Source organism: Branchiostoma lanceolatum, chromosome 19, assembly GCF_035083965.1.
Source record: "Branchiostoma lanceolatum isolate klBraLanc5 chromosome 19, klBraLanc5.hap2, whole genome shotgun sequence".
Classification (NCBI taxonomy): Eukaryota; Metazoa; Chordata; class Leptocardii; order Amphioxiformes; family Branchiostomatidae; genus Branchiostoma; species Branchiostoma lanceolatum.
In genome coordinates, this window is record NC_089740.1 from 4832682 (window position 1) to 4854847 (window position 22166).

Consider the following 22166-nt stretch of genomic DNA (forward strand, 5'->3'; position numbering starts at 1 on the left):
GGTGACCTCTGACTTCACCAACTTGTAAATGAGTACCTAGCTCATCTAGGGTTAGGGACGTCCCTCGAATAGGACGTTAAATGGAAGTCCCATGTTTGGGGAGAGCCACACCCCGCGCACGTAAAAGAACCCACCACACCTTTCGAAAAAGAGTAGGGGCATGCCCCGGTGTGCGATGGTCCAAAACCTACAGTCGCCCTTAGTAATAGCCTCCGGCTAGTTGGGCAACCCCGGAATTTACATGCCGAATCAATAAACAAATACATAAGTGAATAAAAAAGATGTGAAAGGACAAAAATAAACAAAAACTTTTGATATGTCATACTCTGTGTCTTCAGTCATTTGTTAAACCTTCCTGACCACATAGATTTCATAATGGACAACTTTTCTTTTTTGAGTCACATGAGTTTAGAGGTGCCCAGAATATGTCATCCATATATTCAAATCAGGTTGGCCTTGTCTACATTTCAAGAGACACTGTTTCTTTTTCTGTCAGTTCCTCGTTGGAAATAGCAAGAAGCATGTAAACGTTGTGCCCCCCTCCCCACCAGACAAATTCTATGTTTGTTTTAAATCCTTCCACGGCGGTAAGTGACACATGTAATGCAGAATATATGAGTATTATTTAAAACATTTGGCATTGTCCCTTATATTGTTCATCATAATTAATGATCTTTATTTTCATGTTCTTGCTCACACGGGCTTTATGCGCTAGTTGTTCTATTACATGAAAGACTAAAGGTATTATATAATAACTTGTAGTGTTGACAAAGGGAGAGACAAACAGTTCATCTCATGGAGGTCACAACTGGTTCGTGCAGAGACGCCCCCTAGTGACTAGTGTCGGTACAACAGTCAGGAAAATGTGTCGCATTGGAATTGCAGATTTTGTGTTGGACAGTCACCTTCTTCAAGTCAAATGGCTCAAACACACACACACACACACACGTACACATGCACACACACACAAACAAACTCACACACATTCCCAATGAAAAACACAAAAAGAGCAGAGACCTTAAAATTGCAGTCAATTTTTCTTCTTTAATATTAACAAACACACAGAAAATCTTTCTTTGAAAAACTCTCTAAGAAGGCAGTGTACACACCATTTCTTGGCACTACTTTCTCCAACCATATACTAAATCTTACTAATAGATGTATTATATTAAACTAAATTTATATGTCCATACAGATTTATGCATACTATAATTGCACTCAAAAGCAGCTAAAGATATGAATTGCACGAATGTGCACCTTGCTTTTATATCTATTGCACTATTACGTTTGACAGTAACAGCAAAGTCTATTGCTAGTGAAAGACATTTGCAAGCAAATGCAGAATATGTCTCCTCCATATTTTCCAAGTATATGGGGTGGAAAATATACATGTACAAAACTGCTAGATTTAGACATCAGAAATATAGAAAATGACTTTATCAATTTAATAACATTTCTCTTAGATTCAGGGGTTTTGGCGATATGTTAGCTAATCAACACAATTACTATATTAATATCTATATGATCATATTACATAATATGGCCTAACAACACACAAAAAGTACCTATTACATAATTAAAGCACAGCTATAGCAACAGGAATTAATGGAAGAACTTAAAAATTGCTTTTTTATTTATCAATATCATAATACAAACCTACTAGTCATATTTCTTGTATAAACACTCTATAAAGTCTTGGCACATTGATGGTATAGTACATGAAAAAGATATATTTTCATTTCTAATAATCAGCTAATTCTTAGACCTAATTTTCAATTTTCTATATCTTGATATCAGCTCCTTGTAAAGTTATATGATATTTCAAAAACCTAAGGCGGTTTCAAAAATTTGGCAGAATTTTACATGTATGTCAAAATGGATTCAATGATTGATTGATTGCAGGTACATGTATAACATCAACTCTCTAGTTTGCTAAACTGGTCTGAAAGTGTCTAGCTATCTTGTTCAAAATGGCAAATAGATTTAGTATTATAATAATGCATTGGTAGCCCTTTGTAGTTGTGTATTGACGGTTAACCTTATTAACCCTGATATTTGACTGACAGCTTGATTTGACCTATTTGATAGGCCTTGGCACTTAAGGGTTACTGTAAAAGAGGAAATGTTCACAGTGATCTTATGTTTGTGGTTTTCACTTAAACCTCTGCAAAAATATTTGTTCTCAGTCTTTTGCCTGCTTGTTTCAAACGTAAACTTAAAACCAATGCGAACGCTCCATTTTCTCCCTACTGACTGTGAAATTAAATCCCTGCGAACATTTTCCCTTTTACAATATTGGCTACGCCAAATCATTATCTTAAAGGGAAGTGTGATCATTTCTTATTTTCTAGTTTGTACAAAAACTGGCATGTTTCATCCCTTAGCCTTCTCCCCACTGTGGCAGTTTTTGGCACCAAATCTGTTAAGACTAGTATAGTGTTAGGCAGGGGTGTTAGAGAGAGGGTTAAAGAAAACTAAAATTAACTACCTGTTGATAGATTTCTCTTGTATATGTTTGCCACCAATAGGTGTTTCAATGTTACCAAAAAAAGCTCCAAAAAACAAGGTTTATTTGATTATTCTAAATCCTTGTTGTGAAAATGGCAACTTGAAGATATGACCGCTTTTAAGTTTGTTTCATATAGCTCATTATCAAGTAATGTTTATAACTTTATATATACCAGCCTTAGAAAGGACACTATCATAGGCACTATACAGTCTATGGCATAGTGTGGCATTGTGTTTAGGGTAGTTGACTCAGAATCAAGAGTCCTAGGTTCTAATCTCGATCAGGCTCTGATGTTTAATCCTAAAAGTGGGAATGGCACCTGACAAGAATTTCCTCACTCCGCTCAGTTAAAAATGGGTACCTAGTTTTGGATGTCCTTTTGAATGGGAGGTAAAGCTGGAATTCCTATGTTTGATTGCTAAAAATTTGTTGGCTTCGTTCTAAAGTACATTTAGTTGGCCTATCATTGAAAATAAGGGCTGGAAGTAAATTGTTCATAGGCTGCTATTGCGTTATCAAAAAGCTCAAGTTCAAAAACACTTTCCCACATTCCATGGATCCCTGACCTGTTAGCTAGGTGGGCGTCAGGGCGTCTTTTGGATGCCCTACACTAAGAAATCAAACAATCTATATGCCCTCCTTTTGCAGGAGACACCCAGAGGATCCTTTCCCTGGTAATTACATACACAAGTACATGTGTTCCCCAAAACACACTGCCACTTGTTTTTTTGTCATACAAGACACTGGGACAGTATGAACTAGCTAGAAAAACACCCCTACGTCAAAATGGTCACACCCAACATTAGCGACATAAAGAACAACCCTCCCAACAAAATGGTCACATCCAACATGGCGGCCTGCATCCTTGCAAGCAAAAACAGAACAGGGTTGCTATCGCAAAGCTGTAATGATTGACATGCAAGGCTACTAAACTTAGATGCCCTGTCTATGAATTCTAGCTAAAAGTCTGTGTTGTATGGACAGGTGTACAACAGGTGTGATATAGACAGGTGCAATGTAGGCACGTGTGGTAAGAACAGGTGTTCCTCACGACAGTAGAGACCTCGGGAACAGGTCTTGAGCAGCGAACCCTTCAACCACCTGCAGAAAAAGAAATTGAAAGTGATCTAAAACCAAGTTAGGTTGCTCAGGAGCTACTCTTCCACTGGTTGTGACAGAGATTATGTACAGTATTTACAGGTTCATTGTACTGGGGTACTGTAATGCATTTAAGTTTGTGGTGGTTTAGTGTTCGTGGTTTTTGTAGCAACCTCAACACTGCAACTTAAAAACACTGCAAAAAATTTTGCTTTTTCTGTCTGCTGTCCGCCAACCACTTTGGTATAACCGCGAACTAAAAACTACTGTGAACATTATATTGTCTCCCTACCACAAAATTAAATCACCACACACTTTTAAAAATGCATTAATACTGTAATTCTCCTTCAGTTAAACGCTTTTCTACAAGGGCAAAGGCAAGAAACAAGCACAAATATTTCAAGGCTTACAGTACATCTAATATGATGGTAGACATATAGAATACAACACGGTATATTTCAATCACCCGAGGTACCGGTCCAATTACGGGAAGGCTGGTACCGAGGGCGATGCGGAATACACCATGTTTTATTCATCTCATCTCTTCATGTCACACTCACCGAAAAACACACATTTCAATGCAAAATGCACTAGAAGATTTGTGTCCTCAAACAAAAACATTGTTACAACGTCAATTCCAATGTCTGAATCCGGCATTTTAATTTTTGACAGCAGTGCACGCAAAGTACCCAAAGTATGTTCAAATGATTTGTTGGAAGCCTTTGCAATATATACGGCTTCAAAGCCCATGCAATACGGTAAAATATATACCTACCTCTCGTAGACTGTCGACTGTGAGATGAGGGTGTTGGTAGGTAAAACCTGTGGTCTCTATTGCACTGCCGTCAATGCATAGGTGCTTGTTGTACAGCTGCTCCTGGGGATACACATTAGCAGTGTGTGGGTTAAAGACATCGGGGGCAAGTACAGAACTACATTTAATACTTGTTAAAAATTAAAATGTGGAGAAAAATCTATTTTCTTTATTCAATCAACCTAAAGACCTCTTTATAACATTTATCTAACAGGGCTCAAAATTCATTTTTAAGAATAGGAACATTTTTGGTGCACAACATAGAGCAAGTAGCCTGGGCGCCATCTGTTTACTATCCAGGCTCCTAAACTCGGTACCCTGAAAATATTTCTTAAGGGCAGCGAGTGTACATGTAGGAGCCCCGGTAGCAATCGGATGGCACCCAGGCAAAGAGAAAGTAGACTGTCAGCAAAACCTAACTATAAATCTTTCTGTCTCTCTTTAGAGGTTTAATCCGAAAGTCTATAACTAATTTCAAAATCTTAAACAAGAACTATAACAGAGTCTTGTAAATGTCAAGATTATGCCGTATACTCGTGTAAAATACCCCTACAGATACAATATTCCCCTTTTTGGCGACGCCTCAGGGGCAAAGGCATTTGGCCTACCTCGTACAGGAAGGGACTGAGAGGTGTGTTAACAATGCCGTTACGCTGACAGATAGTTGACCACGGCTCCATGTGTTTTTCATTGAGCTCCTCGCAAATTTCTGGAAGGCTGATCTGAAAGAAAAATTACTGTGATTATTGTTTCTTTCACTGTAACTTTATGTTCACTCTTTTCACGGTCACCTCTGTACTGTGATCTTAACATCAACGTGAAAAAGACCTGTTGTTATCATTTATGATTCCTTCACACATCCATTCTATAAATCACTTGCCGTAACCGTGAAGTTAAAGTTCAGTGAAAATGTCAATTTTCCTTACACAGTGAAATTTTGCTACCGTGAAGATAAAGTGAATTACAGTATTCAATTGTACAACCCTGGTTAATCTTGTTACACCAGGTGTAGCAGGCCAGGTTATGCCCCTGGCAAGACTGCACCAACGTACAAAATTACCTGGGTACAGTCTGGCCTGTTACACTGGCACTTGGAAAAAAGGTTAATTGGGAGACCTCAGACTGAGGACAAATCATTACACTTTTTGGTTAGCTAGTTGTGCAATATGGTTTTGCTACAGCTCATGTAGTCAGCCAAGCACATCGGGTCCCCCTACTTTCTTTCGATAAGTGTGTTGGGTTCTTTTACAGGCAGAGGTTTGTCGCCCTAAAGCTCCCTCAAACACGGGGCCGCCGGCTTTACGTCCCCATCTGAAAAGACCATGCAACTGTTTTAACCATATTTTTCTTACCTTGGCTACACTGGAGATGACCGACCCCAGAAACTCATACTGGATACCAAAGATTTGTGACACAAATTCAGTCGCCTGGCCCTGTGCTGAGGAAATACATTGAAAATCATGTGAATAACTCTATCAGGTTGGTACATGTTAAATATTGGTAAATAATGTTTATAACTCAACCAAAAAAACAGCTAAACACATAGTTGTTTAAGTTATTACTTCTTTGTCAAATAAAATACCTGCACCAAAAGCGATGAAAATCAACAACTATAACCTTATTATGGCTAGAAGTTTGATAATCGTCTTTTGCTGTCAGACTTATAAACCATATATGATGTGGCATCTGTGTGGCATATAGTGGCAGAGCATCTGGCTATGAACCAATGAGACCCAGGTTTAATCCCCAGTGGAGTACCCAGACATGTCCAGACAATTATATTGCACCTAGAGGTTGTGCCCTTGGGAAAGGCACTTAACACATATTTCCCATGTCCTAAGCGCATCCAGCCGTGAAAACTCTTGCTACTAAAAAGACTTGCACTTGCTGAGGAGTTCTGGGGCTCCCCCATCTATGTACAAGCACGTCCAACCCCCATATGATGGGGAATAAAAGACGTAAAATTGGAGAGAGAGAGATACTATATATTAGGCAGTATACAGACACTACACATAAAAGCTCTCTACAGTATTTCTATGGTATTCTGTTCTCTAAAGAATAGATACAATGTATCTACATTTATTGCATATCAGGCTCATCTGGACACATGGTTTTTATATTCTCCTAATAGATTTCTTTACATCGACGCAAACACTTACTTGTGTTTCCCTTGTCTGCTAAGTTGAAGACCTGTCCGCTGTTTCCCGCGGATCGGATGTGCCATATTGCCCGACACACGTCCGTCACGTGTACCGTGTTTGTACGCAGCTCCGGCGACCACAGCAATCTCATCGTCTCTTTAAGCTCCTTGTAGACTGCGCCAACCAACATTCTGGGAGCTGGAATTATAATATATCATGTCTTTAAAAGGGAGCTACCTGTACATGTGTATACTATGCTAAATATACCTCAAAGTCAAGTTCTCAAGTTTTTACATAAGCCCATCATAGTTCAGGGCTCTCCTATCGATTGAAACTCGTGCCTTGCACCATGGAATTGGACTGGTGTTTTCAACATAGCAGATGACATTTTGCTAAACAGTATCAGGACCAGGTCAGGATTTAATGAAATCAGTATTAATGTTGTTGTTCACCTTATAGTGCCTTAAAAAAAAGTAGCAAGTTTCCTTGCTGTTTCAGTAGCAGGGTATATTTTACAGGGAGGAGTTATTAGCCCTTCCCCTTAGCGTGCTTGAGGTACCTCCTAGTAAATGGAACCCCATTTTACGTATACCTTCTGAAAGACGGCTGCAGCCCTAACCAAGATGCCCTTCCCAGGGTTGAACTGGGGTCTCCCAGTTAGCAACATTGTAATTGGAATGGTAACTCCTGTAATTGGAACCAGGAGCTCAACTGTGAGGCTGCTACCAGTTGGCTACAGGAACATCCCTATAATCAAATTAGAGAGGCCTAATAATGTACATTTTGACTTACTGAGTCCAGTTCTGTCTCCAGGTCCGTACACTATGGCAGGTCTCAAAACCACATAATTTAACCTGCAGAAACAAAAAGTGTACAAAAACTTATTACTGTAAATCCATTTAAAATTGCAGTCGCAATCTTAGCTGTTAAGGGGAAAGGGAGTAGGTCACAGCATTTGATTTTAACAGTGGGAATAAACATCACTGCCTGAAATGATAACTATCAAATATTTGCGATGATGAAACTTTAGCGGCTCAACTAGTGACCATTCTTATTGTAGAATCTGGTGGGCAAAAACTAAAAATATTAAGAATTTGAAAAATCTACATTCAGATTCACATTTGTAACTGATTTGTTACTTATTTCCAACATATTCCCGTCATTTTGTCTCGTTTCCATCATTGACAAACGACAAAAAACGCAAAATGCGCAAAATCTGGCTTATTTGCATATATTGTAGCGGCCCCCATTTTTCAATATGCAAATAAGCCAGCGTAGAAAACTAAGAAAAATCTGAATCGACCGTTGCGGTCGGAGATCGAGCGTCACAGGAAAATCACCACAAGTGAACAAACTTCAGAACGTCACGCATTCGATCGCCTGTTCGGCGATGGTTCGTCGGAATGTTGGACAAAATGGCAGACAAGTCAAGCGGCGGTGGGGATTGCGTATATAATTTTTTTTCAAGATGTTCGCACGATACTACAAAGTCGCATCCATACGTGATGAATATTGCTGTGCAATGTAATAAGGCACATTCTATCAATGATGTAGAAAGATAACCAAAAACAGTGAATTTTGTTTTATGTTCATGTTACAATATGCCGAATACGTCCCTTTAAAGTAGCTAAAATCAAGTTACCGTTTACAAATCAAGACTAGCAAACATTAGTCTAACACTGTTAACCTTCTCAGTGCTGCAGTAGCCTTTTGGACCCAAATTTGTATTGGTTACAGGTTTAGGCAGCAGGGAGAAGGTTAAAAAGAAAAGTTTAGACTCTTTAAGAGGAAAATAGAGAAATGACAAGATGGAACAAAAGAGTGGAAGAGCAAAGGACTACGTACATGAGACATGACGCCGAAGACAAGCAGTGTAAAAGCTGTAGCAAAGACAGAAGGAAAGAGCTAGTACTAGACAAAGTACAGAATGACAGACGAATGAAAAGTACACATGTCGGAGTAATCTAACACTAATCCCAATGCTACGGTAAGAAAAACTGGGATAGCACATGTACAAAATGTAGTGTATAAGGCACTTTCACCGAATAATTTATTAGAATAAATGCACTAGAAGATGGCAACAACCAGGCTATTAGCTAGCAGGGCGTCAGGGCGTCTTTTGGACGCCCTACACTAAGAGAACAAAGAAATTAGACACCCTCCTCTTGCAGGGGACACCCAGAGGACACCATGATTTCCTGGTACTAGTGATTACATACACATGTACACGTGTTCCCCCCACACACTGTGACTTTTGTTTTTTCCTCATATCAGAGACTGGGCTATTATGTTTATTGATTGACATGCAAAGCTACCAGGTAATCTTTCATCCATAGAGCGCATGGGGGTAGTCTGGTTCCCCCCTCAATTTTTGGATGCCCTGTCTATAAATCCTAGCTAAAATCCTGGCAACAACAGAATGAAATGCTGATAAGCAAATTACAGGTTTGCGTAGCAAAACCTTTGTTGGATCCGTGTGGTGGCCGCCATCTTGAATTTTTGACGTTGCAGGGTAGCCATACCATTTCATTGGGAGGGGTGTTCTTTGGGGGTCACTAGCGTTCTCTTTATTTTTAACAAATCGGCACACAACTATCACACATTCAACTCCAATAAAAAGAAAAATTCAATACCAATTCATATTTATAAAAAGACCCCGTAATCGCTAAACTAACATAGCAAACCTGAAGTATATGTAGCACAAGTACTTTTAAAACTCTATTTTCCACATATTTTGTGAAGGATTTCATGTATGGTTTCTGTATGGATAAGTTATTAATTACCCTTTAATATTGCTCATCTCTTGTTCTGCCTTTAGCTTGTGTTGTGCGATGTCTGTCCATGGAGAAGTCTTACATTCTTCTGTACTCGAAACCTACAAAGAAAAATCTCTCATTAGCAAACTAAAGGAAACAAACTGTGCCATATCTATGCAAAATACATGCAATATTATGCATTATTATGTGTAAATGCAGAAATGTTTGCGGTGGTTTTATGTTCATAGTTTTCATGGTGCCCGTTTCACCGCAAACTTAAAACAACCGCAAACATTTGTGTCCAATACTGTAGCAGTATGGGACTATAGCGCTGCTGCAAACTTAAAACCACCGCGAACACTCCATTTTACCCTTAGCGCAAAAAAAAATGTGAAGTTAAATGCATTGATTTTACAGTATATAGAGATAATTATAGTAACTCAATCAAGCAAATGGATGGATTTAAAAATTGTCAAGTGATGACTGTTTTCAATTATATCCAAACTGTTACTTGGATGTCCAACCTTCATCAACGTACATATGATTTTAGCTTGAATGTGTACATGTATGTTGTGTTGGTAAAATTCATTTAAAAAAGGATCTTTATCTGTAACTGTCAACACTATGGAACGAACTTCCCAAAATTTCAAACTTTATTACACCAGTCTTTTGAAAGTCTTGTTTCCTTGAAAAAAACTACTGTCAAGGAGTCGAGAATCTGGGGAAATACAAAATCATGCCGAACCAGCCACAGCAAGCTAGAACTGGTTAAAACTGCCTCAGAAACTCTCAAAACCAGTTTGTACAAGTTTGTACAGTTGGCCTTTTGATAACCACTAAGATCTTACATCTGCTCTTCTATGAGTTGTTCTGCCTCCCTACCTTGTCTGGTGCATAGATGTGTGCTGTGGACAGTTCTATATAACGCCGTGCTCCCCTCCGAGCTGCTTCCTTTGCACAGTTGACAGACAGCTTCACAATTCCTTCATTATACACCTGCATGTGGTATAGGGGCTGTAATTAATGTCAGCCAATCGGATTGCTTGTAACATAGAAACCGGTCATATTTCTGTTCTGTACATACATTTCAGCTTTGATACATAAAATGTGATTGGACAATTTTATGAACCATTCCTAACAGTGTAACAGTGACATACTTATCTACAGTATTTACAGTAGGCGCATGAAACTAAAAAATCACCATTATTTTTGTGCCGTTATTACGCACTTTTGATAAGAAATCTGAACGCAAATGTGGTTAACAGAGGCATTAATTGAATCATAAAGATAAAGCAACTAGAATATTTCCAGTTTTCATGTCTCATAAAATGCTCTGGCTGCCTTAAATAACAAATTAAAGTGGCATATGGTTCATACATATAAATAATCAAGCAAGCAAGCAACCAACCAACCAATTAACCAACTAGTCAGCAAAGAAATAAACAAACAAACAAGAAATTCTTGTAAAAATCAGGAAACTCACCGGTTCCATCTGGCCCAGTCTGCCTTCCGATGCACAGTTCACCACTAGGTCAAAGGTCACATCATCTTCAAACGCCCTCTGTACGGATGCTGCAAAGAGATTTTCATATCCATATTTTGAATATTTATGAATTAATGAATACTTATCATGTGTAGATAATGTAGTTAGGAAGATTATTTGGGCACATTTTGAAAAACAACTATCATTTCAAAAATAAAAACTAAAAAGTCTAGACCCTAATTACTACCCAACAGTTTAGCCAATGAGGTTCCATCAAAATGATTGATTCAACCTCATTTGAATAACTGTCATTTTAACCCCAGAGAGATGAAAAAAGAAGAGACAGTAGTCTTACCTGGATTAATAAGATTAGCTGACTTAAACTCTATCCTCTCAAATATTTCCTGCAATGGTAAAACAACAATCATAAAAAAAGTAAAGAAAACTTGCCCCTATAATTGTTCATAACTAATATGGCTTGACTGGTGAATAGAGTAAAATTTGCAAATACTTCATTTTCAGATATTCCAATTTTTTCTGGAAACTAAAGCTTGGACTACATGTTCCCTTGCAGCTTTTTTCAAACCGCAGGTTAGAAGTACACATGTAAATCCTTCTAAAAAAATTTGCTACAACAGCGAAGACTAACTTTTTCTTATTCTTCAATTTGAAAACTGAAAAGCGCAATATAAAAAAACTTCAAATATATTTGACAAAGACCTGAATGCTTTCACACAAGTGGCAATATAAGGGTACTAGTAAGACTATCATTTATTGTTTCAAAAAGTTTATATATACTAGTATACAATACCTTTTGTGTGCCTCCCAACCATGCTGTGGCTGGCGGCACTTTGTCTACTACTCGCACCTGTAGATAACAGAAAAGAGTTGCTATGGTTACGACTTTAGACCTCTGATGCCTCATGGGAATGGAACATCTGTTATGGTTGTCAGGGAAACGGTTGCTATGGTTACCAAACCTGATGCTTTTGGGGAGTGGAACATCTGTTACAGTTGCTATGGTTACGACCCTGATGCCTTGTGGGAACTGGACATCTGTTGCGCTTGTCACAAAACTATCATTGATTTTAAGATGGAAATAAATATTTGCCATGATAAACTCCTTCCTCTCCATAAAAGTGTATCTTTATATAATAACATCAATGCACTGTACTTAATTATGTATTAATAACATTTTGAAGATGAAGGACATATAGGCACAGTCACATAGTCACACACACACACATACACACACACACTTACACAATCACACACACACACATACAGACAAACATGCACACACACAATCACACACACACACACACAACACTTACACACACACACACACATACACATACAGACACACACAAACACACACACACACACATACACACACACACACACACAAACTATGTATAAACATATATATGACATATGTCTTATCGACTGAAAAATCAGAAATTATTATCCCAACCTTAGAAGCCAGCTCATTTGACACCAAATACTCTGCTAGGTTCCTTCCAATAAATCCTGTGCCTGTAATTGCATTAAGAACAGAATATCAAGACACAACCTTAAGTACTCTCCAAGCAGAGGTTGTCAGGAAAAAATGTGACCTTATTACATGTTTTGTTTTGTTGGGGAGAGCTGACAAAAAAAGGGGCATATGAATTAAGAAGGTCGCAATTTTCCCCAACAAACCTCTGCTTGGAGAGTATCATTATGAACAAGCACATTCTTAGCCTATTTATCTAGTTATATAATCATTCCATTGTTGAGAAACAGGGAACAAACAACCCACACTAAATTTCTCATATTTTGGGTGGAACCAATAAATACATTTATTCAACAACATACGATTTTATTGGGTGGGGTGTTTTTTGGGTCGCTAGGGTTCTCTCTATTTTTAATAAATCGGCACACAACTATCACACATTCAACTGAAATAAAAAGAAAAACCAATTCATATTTATAAAAAGACCCTGTAATCGCTTAACTAACATAGCATACCTGAAGTATGTGTAGCACAAATAATTAACTCTGTTTTTTTAACACATTCATAGGGCAGAATGATCAGTTTGCAACCAATTCCCCAATGCGAATGAAAAAATTAAGACATTTGCCTTTTTAACCCGAGCTTTCTGTAAGTTTTTGAAACATTCCAACAAAAGGGGCGTTTTAAGGTAGCCGTGGCGACTCTTTAATCGGGTATATTTTGCTGTATGTCTAAAGACTCTTTTACATTACCCTGTAAAAGAGTCTTTAGACATACAGCAAAATATACCCGATTAAAGAGTCGCCACGGCTAGTTTTAAGGTAACTTTATATCGTGAACTATAACGAATTAGATCAGGATATGGCATATTGACAATGTAAACCCGTCACAGCAGGCAGATCTATATGACCATTCCGGCACATAGGCGTGATACTTCTATATAAAGAGAATGTAAACACACTTAGATCCGGCATGGCGAGAATGAAGTAAATACAACTTTGCCGCGCCCCCCTCCCCACTCCACTAAGCTGACTCAAAAGTCCGAAAAAAAAATGTGCCAGAATACAAAATATGGCGGTTTTAACTCATTTTCTTAAACAGTACTTTTTTCTTGAAAGATTGACATCTTCTTTTGGAAAAAAATAAGTTCGAATTATATATTTACCTCCCAATATTAGAACGCGAAGTTTCTCATCCATGCCAACTGCTGCCATCTTGGATCAGCTGTTTACCTGGGATATTCCACTACTGAAAATAGGGGTGGGAGAAGTAATCGCGCTCATGGCTCACTGGGTACATCTTGCAGTGCTTGTGAAAACTGCAGGGAATAGTTAGGGTCCTCTTTGATGCAGGTGATTGTAGAAGTGCAATGAATGTTGTCGCCGCTAGGGGTCCTCGTTGACATGTCCGCGAAATTGCATATTTCACGGCTATCCCAACAAAATTGTTACTATCTTGAGAAGGATGTTGATAGCTGTTATAATCCACTGTCGTGTCACTACATGTAAAATAGTTATTCGTATTATTCATGTTATCTGTACATTGCCATACATTGTCACCGATGAAATTGTTGTGCAAAAAAACTCACTCACTCACTCACTCACTCACTCACTCACTCACTCATTCATTCGTAAAATGTTCGAAAACGCGATAAATTTTGTCTCGAGTTCCTCGTGAAAATAAATGTTGTCAGTGAAACGAGGAATCGGTCGATGCACAAAAGACCGTCATTTGCTTTACAAATAGCTTTCATCACTGTAATCTTATATTAGAAGGTTTGAAAATAATAAACGTGTGATAATCATACGTAATTATTTGTCGCATTTTCTCATGTGTGTAACGTAGCTAGAATATGGCGTGATTAGTTGGTGAAATCAGGCAAATCGAAGTAAATAGGGCATCCGAGAAAGCGCTACCTGTACAGAAACAAAGGCTGTCCAAGGGTCATCCATTGCAAATAAGAATATGGTGTAATTAGTTTGTGAAATCAAGCAGAAGTAAATTGGGCATCCGAGAAAGCGCTACATGTACAGAAACAAAGGCTTTCTAAATGACACTCCTTACAAATACCTGTTATCTTGGATCATTTGCCTAAGAATAGTGGTCACCTTAGGGTGTGACCGGATGATGTCATTGCTTACGTAGTCTGTTGTCTCCATGGTAACGAACATATGGACAACGTGTGTTATAGATGAAGTAGACCTTTATTGCACGACAATTGTACATGGTACAAAGTATGGCAAGAATTCATAAAGATACATAACAATCGACTATTACTTAATATTTAACATTTTCAGAGAACTCATCTACAATATGAATAACAATCGATCTAATAAAGTGCATTCTAATGGCTAAAACAGTATACAATGTAATGGTGACGATGATAGTATTCTGTGTCAAAAATGTAAAATGAGGTCTCGTTTTTTCATAGAGTTGTATATAAATTGGCCTACATAGGTGGATATATGAATAGGGCATGACAACATCATATTAAATATTTCTGTCTTGGAATGCGGTAGCATTTTACCGGACTTACATACAATAGATTGGGACAATTTCTGCCAGTGTTATATTGTCGTTTACCTTCGAATCTTCGTAGTTGATTTCGGCTTGTTGTCTTACGGTTTATAAAAAAAAGGGGTTGTTTTTTAGATTCAACATACTGTTGTACTAGCGTTTGAAAAACAAAAATTCTCTTACACGAAGAGTCTTTAAAAAGCTGTAATTTTTAATGGGTTTAATGACACATTTTAGGTTTGGAAGTTTTGTTGCAATTAGTTGAGGAAGAAGGGTGGAAACACTTGATTGAAAACAGAGACAGAAAGATTTTCCATCGTAAGAAAACACGGCGTCACTTGCACAAATAATCTCTAGAATTACTACAATTCAGTTCATTGATTTAAATACATGTTTTTGGGTTGGTTTTCTCGTGTAATTAGTTGAGGAAATAGAGCGGAAATTTTTGATTGAGATTGAAAAGACAGAGACGGAAAGATTTTTGGTCGCACGTTTTTCAGTATGTATGACAGAATCGACCACCAACAAAGGTGTACGATCGACAGCTGAATGTTGTACGACACATCCATTGTCGTAATACTGTCGTAATACTGTCGTACACCTATCGTAAAACACTTTAAAGATGAACGTCTGTTCAAATGTCTGTTCATCATGGATTGTTCACGATATGATGATAAACGCTCAGAACTGTTCACTATGCTTTCCGCTTCTTGAAAAGAATTTAATACATTCCATCCTATAGATAAACTCAATAACATTCTAAGAGAAAATATCCCTTACTGTGCACATTGTATGGTTAAATACTGTATCTGTATATAGCCGGTATAACCGCCCTTCGGCATAACACAACAGCTTCTTTGTTTGTATGTATAGATGTAGTAGATGATAGACGTTGTACTTAAGTTGTGTCAATAAAGATTATTGTATGACAGAAACCTGACTTTTAAGCAGCAAACATGCTCTTTCTGATGTTTTAATCCAAGAGATTATCATACAGAATTGTTTAGCCATTCAATGTGTAAACCTAAGCATAACCATGTTTTTTGAAATGTACCCTCCAAACCATAAGTATCCTTTCATATCAACTACCGTGATTAAACATAATAGTAGAGTTTCCAGTGGAAGACAAGAATAAGATTTCCTAAAACTCGGATTTATACCTATATATTCCATAGACTGACTTAAGATGAATGATCGACTTTATACATTTTGTGTACTTCTCTGCAAATAACTGGTAAATGTAAATAACTATCAATTCTAATGTAGTTTGTTAAATGTACGTTTGTTTGATATTCCAGGAAGATTAGCTACTTGCTTGTTTGTTACTGGTATGATGGAGTAAACAAAGTATCCAAAGTATCTACAACTTGGATTGGAACAAGGAGGTAAGTAACATATGAGGCTCCTTGTGATATAATCTCTTCCACGATAAAGTTTCCTTAAAAGATGCAATTCTTACCATCGTCTGAAATGTAATTTTCAAAATGAATAGGAAAATAATATACTGGCTGAAGCCAGAATTAGTACCACACTCAAAGGAATTGATGACAAAATATAGAAACAAATGCACATTTTGTCTTATTTCTTCCTTTATTTCCCAACAAACAGGACATCAGATGCATTGCACTCATATTTTTTTTTACACAACTATCTCCAGAAACACGTGCGCTTTGTATTAAGAGCTCGCAAACTTGTCGGTCGATTAATTACACTAGGGCGTTTTTCTTGATATATATCACGTACAGGTACAACCGCAAAAACTATGTACATGATCTGTCACACTTACCAGTGGCTTTAAGTTCATTCCATTGTTTGTCTGAAGCGCTGTAGTGTGGTTTGTTGTTTGGGTCTAGAACAATTATTTGTTCTATTGAGCACTACCAGCTTATAGCGGCCATTTTGATTCATCCATCGTGATGTAAGAAAGAAGTCAAACCGGTTTATACATTAATTATGACCTCTGAATGATATACTATTAGTTTCCCACAATTCATACAAGCAACCAATCAAAACGGCTTAAACATATCATAGTACAGAGTCTGCAATAATTGCATTCTTTGTACGTGTACAGATCCTAAATTACATGCGGCCATTTCGCTTTATCCTCCTTGATCTAAAAAAACAAGTCAAACCGGATTGTATATATGACCGCTGAATGAGGTACCTTTCCCACAATCTATACAATCAACCAACCAAAACGGCTTAACCGTATCATAGTATAGAGTCTGCAATAATTGCATTCTTCGTACGTGTACAGATCCTAAATTGCATGCGGCCATTTTGCTTTATCCTCCTTGATCTAAAAAAACAAGTCAAACCGGATTGTATATATGACCTATGAATGACCTACCTTTCCCACAATCTATACAAGCAACCAACTAAAACGGCTTAACCGTATTATACTACATGTATATTAGTTCAGAGCTTGAAATAATTGCATTCTCTCTATGTGTAAATATGCCGGATTATGTTTGGGATATCCAGGTATTATGAGTCTATGCACACAATACTAGTTGAACTGGGCAAGGAGCTTAAAGTTTATAATGGATTTTTGAGTACAGTAACCTGGGGTACCCGATACTGTTTCTTTCACTGTAACTTTCACGGTCACCTCTGTACCGTGAACTTATCATCACCGTGAAAAGAAAAATGTTATCATTTTTTTATGATTCCTTCACACATCCGTTCTGTAAATCACTTGCCAACACCGTGAAGTTAAAGTTCAGTGAAAATGTCCATTTTTCTTACACCGTGAAATTTTGCTACCGTGAAGATAGAGTGAATTACAGTATTCAGGGACCTCATACACAAATAGCAGACAAACTTACAACTATCTTGAAAATGATAACGATTTTTCAATGTTTATGTGAATGTTCATATCGAATTTCGTGTTTTATTTTCAGTCGATTTTTGTACTTTTGATAATTATCCAAATTTTGAACATCAGTATTAGAACGCCATTGAAAGGTTCTCTTCATGAAATCATATTTCCATTTTACTGCGAACACAAATATGATAGCATCAATTCTATGTGATTTTTGATAATATTAGGGCCTGGATGTAACATATAAAACGGTTCGTCACATACCGACATCTCCCAAACGTCCATGATAAAGATATTCAAGTCGCCGAGAATTTGCTTGGCTTCTTTTAGCAGTTGAAACGTATACCAACTATTGTTTTCCAGAAAGTGTTCTAGTTTGATGTGGTCTTGCATTGTGCCAGTTCTCCAGACAATTTTTGTATCAGGATACCGATTGAGTAAACGTTCTATTGAATGCCGAATTCCCCACACTCGTGAACGAAACGTTTCGATTGGCTCAGCGTTATAATGAGCCCAGAAACACACAACAAGCAGCACATTCGGCCCACCGACGATTCGATCAATCTCTTCGGCAACAAACTTTGATCTCTTCACTTCGAGAGGGGGCTCTCCGTGGTTTCTAGGGAAGGTATGGAATACGAAATCTAACTTCATACTTTTATGATTTATTTCCCACTGCCTCTTATTTTCAGGTAGCTGGGCTGTAATTTTCTTAACGAGATGTTGGAGATATTCCATATATTGTCGTCCCGTAGAATCTCCTAGAATTACAATGCTTTTGTTCCTAAGGCACTTGTAATCTAAGTGCGATGAGTGGAGTCTTAGTGGACGACATTTGAGAGAATACCACGTGTCGTTGTACCAGTACCCTTCAGAACTTGCTTCCGGAAGATGTGGGCCACAGGGCGGTAGAACTTTTTCTCTGAACCGATCCTGAATACCTAGCAACGAAATCAGAAAAAAAATGCTGTTTAAAATCGGTATTAAACAAGACCATAGCATAGTGTTGTAGTGTTATAGTATGTTGACCATAGCTTTGTGTTGTACAGTCGAAAATTTGGTTAAGTCCAATTTTTGTTGGAAATTACAATCAAAACTTGTTTCAGTAGGATTTCTACCAACACAGATGAAGTTTCAAGCTAAAACCATAGCATCTCCAGGAACAAAGACTTAAAACAGAAGTCCTGCTGCAGTACCAATGTCGGCCACCAGGAAACCAAAATCAACCTTAACCGTCGGGTTCACAACACCTACCCACATACTAAATATCATCACAATCCATCCAGAGGCTCTTAAGATATTCCGCCAAACACGCACACACACAAACGGACCTAAAACTATACCTTCATGGGGTAATACCATTCTTAAACTGGAAATACAGATGACTACAATATATCGGTATGATGAATATAACGCAGTAAGAAAGACATTGAAGTTTTTTTGCAACATTATTGTTTATTTGTTAGCCTTTGTCTGGTTGAATACGCAGTAGATGTTGGTTAGGAATGTGGAGAATAGAGGAGTCAGTCAACAATACAACACATGTCCTATTTCTGTTTCAAAACGTAAAACGTTACACAGTGTGACGTTTTTTTCCAGGTCAAAGTTGAAACTGATACTCACGTTTTCCTTTTACAGTGATCTTGATGTCATTTGGGACCTCCCGGTTCGCAAGACTCCTGCAATTCAATAGTAACGATTTAGATTATTATATCTGCATCTTATCTATCTAGATAGTATTTATCTACATTGTATTATCTACGTATACATTGCATCTATCTACATTGTATCTATCTACATTGCATCTATCTACATTGTATCTAATATCTTCATTGTATCTATCTACATAAATAAATAAAATCTATCTACATTGTCTTTGTATCTATCTACATAGTATCTAATATTTATCCACATTGTATTTATAGCTACATCGTATCTATCTACATTGTATCTATCGACATTGTATCTATCTACATTGTATGCATCAATTCCGTATCTATCAACATCATATGAATCTGCATTGTATCTACATTGTATCTATCTACGTTGTATCTATCTACGTTGTATCTAGCTACATTGTATCCATCTACATTGTATTCATCTACATTGTATCTATCTACATTGTATCTATCTACATTGTATCTATCTACATTGTATCTATCTGCATTGTATCTATCTTTATGTATCTATCTACATTGTATCTATCTACATAGTATCTAATAATTATCTACATTGTATTTATAGCTACATCGTATCTATCTGCATTGTGTCTATCTACATTGTATCTGTTTATATTGTATCTATCTGTATCGTGTCTACATTGTTTCTACGTTCTATCTATCTACATCCAATGAACAAATCGATAAACAAAAAAGACCATAACATGTCCTGAGAACGAGATATTAAAACCTTAAGTCCTGTTGCAGTACCATTGAAAGCCACTAGGGGCCATAATTTTTTTCTCATTTTGTCAACACCTACCAAATATCATAAAGATCCATTCACAACTCGAGTTATATTGTTCACAATCAGAAAAAAAGGAACAAACGAACAGATACATAGACACACACAAACACACACACATACACACACACGTACACACACACACACACACACGCACATACACACACATACACAGACGTCTTGGCAAGGGTTAATGAATAAATAAAGAAACAATACCTGTTGAACAGTGCGGCCTCCCTGACTGTAATCATAGTTTCTTGGAGCTCGGTAGTTGCTGTGTCATCGCGATTACAGGCTGATATAGAGCCACAGCCTCCTCTAACCCTTGTAGGCCTTTGACAGTACCATGTAGCGTTTGGTATTGACCTGGAATAGTCACAGATGTCTCGAGGGTTGACACTGTCGTTTCTACTGAAGCTACAGTGAGTCCACTCAATTTTTTTAGAGTCGTATTCGTCAACGAAGCTGCATTTTGTAACACGCCGATCGAGGAAAGAATCTCGAATTCTCCTCAGAACTTGCACAGTTTCGCTCGCATGCCCCAACCTAACTGATATAGCCACGTTCCCAGGCCAACTTAGGAAGAATCGTGCTATGTAGACTCCATTCCCGCGGTCTGTTATTCTCCCAGCCGAACAAGCCTTGACAGGAGACTTTGTGCACAGTTTAGATAAGAGAAAGTCTCCTCCGAATGTTTTCTTCTGTGCGTTAGCGTCCCGAGCTACTATTCTGATCGTTAGGGTTTCTCCAACTTGGTAGACAGGCTTAGAATCGATAACTGTTATCAACATTTGTTCAGCGGTGGTTATTTTATTAATATCAAACTCATAACGCTTCTTGTTCCATGGTAAAGTTGGTGTGACTTGTTTTCGCTCCACTGGTTGTTCCGTCGGCGTGACTTGAATCTTGCGCTGGAATGTCGCGCTAGTTTCCTCTTCGATTTTCTCAACCAACTGTTTCTCCCCACGAAACACCTGCGAAGATAAATTAAGTATTCATCAAACAAGGCAGTGTAGCAAGCTGGAACCTAACCTCTGCTTGGAGAGTAGGTAATTGGGCTTACTTTGGCGAGAGCTTTTGACTGTACCATACCTTCAAAATGGGGGTGTTTCATGTAAAAACTACCAATGTGTATAAATTTAAACTTAATGTAAATTCGATTGAACAACATGTAATGTAAAGTGACTACAAAGTTAGGAAGAAGCAAGTATTATCCAGGGGAAAGTTTGGCCACTAAAGAGTTTCTGTGGAAACTCCAAACGATTTTCAACAAGTGCTAAATCTGAACTTTTACTTTTACATTTCTTTCAGTTTTCCACCAAAAGTAACATTCATACCCCTGGTAGTGAAAGAGACATAGAAAGGACCGAGAAAGGGTTTACGAACTAAATGTAACTTACCACTTCCAGGCATATTAGAGAGAAGAATATCCCCACGACAAAGCCCACAACATAGCCTTTCTTTAGGACGGGCCACATTTTGAGGGTTTCGGCACGCTTCCAAATATCCGCTCACGAGTGATTCTCGAAAATGTGTCCAATCCAACCAATGATAGACAACACACAGACAACTGCAGTTGGTGATGTTTTAATCCAATAATCTAGGCCACTGATGACGTCACTGAGAATAGTGTCAGAGGTCAGAGTAAGTTTACGCCCCCCCCCAAATTACTACCTTTATTTTGGAAGATGTCAAAGTATTCCACCGTAAACAAAGTAAGCATCAATTTTAGCCAGTTTTTTTCTACGAAAAAAAAAACTGGCTAGTTCATGGTTGCTACTACGCATGTGCAGTGTCAACGGTGAAGGCCCCTGGCTTGTAAACATGTGTTTCTAAGAAAAAAAAAAACTGAAAGTGAATTGTGCGCCCTCCGACGTATAGGCAATTGCGTAAAGGTTTAAGCTTAAAAATGTAGGTATTTTGTTTTTATTTCTTATTCATCTTTTTTTCACGCGCTCGCAGTGTTTTTTTTGTGTGTGTGTACCTAGAGAATGTCATCCGAAAAATCAAGTCAGTTTTAATAGGCTACTTTTTTTAGCGCAGTATACAAGGTATAGCCTTTTTAG

At 37.8% G+C, this 22166-nt stretch overlaps 1 protein-coding gene and 1 long non-coding RNA gene across 2 annotated transcripts; both read right to left on the reverse strand.

The window, feature by feature from the left end:
* Window positions 1-1024: 1024 nt before the first annotated feature.
* On the reverse strand, window positions 1025-13570 carry LOC136425441 (dTDP-glucose 4,6-dehydratase-like). The gene is made up of 13 exons (XM_066414297.1): window positions 13462-13570; window positions 12276-12337; window positions 11613-11669; window positions 11157-11205; window positions 10802-10890; window positions 10201-10314; window positions 9346-9437; window positions 7355-7416; window positions 6581-6760; window positions 5774-5859; window positions 5030-5143; window positions 4383-4484; window positions 1025-3610 (listed from the first exon to the last, which is right to left on the reverse strand). The coding sequence occupies exons 1-13, from the start codon at window positions 13508-13510 to the stop codon at window positions 3557-3559; spliced, it is 1110 nt and encodes a 369-aa protein (XP_066270394.1). The 5' UTR covers window positions 13511-13570; the 3' UTR covers window positions 1025-3556.
* Window positions 13571-16384: 2814 nt separating this feature from the next.
* On the reverse strand, window positions 16385-18308 carry LOC136424932 (uncharacterized). Its single transcript, XR_010753953.1, has 2 exons — window positions 17164-18308; window positions 16385-16977 (listed from the first exon to the last, which is right to left on the reverse strand). It is a non-coding gene; the product is annotated as an uncharacterized lncRNA (long non-coding RNA).
* Between the last annotated feature and the right edge of the window lie 3858 nt (window positions 18309-22166).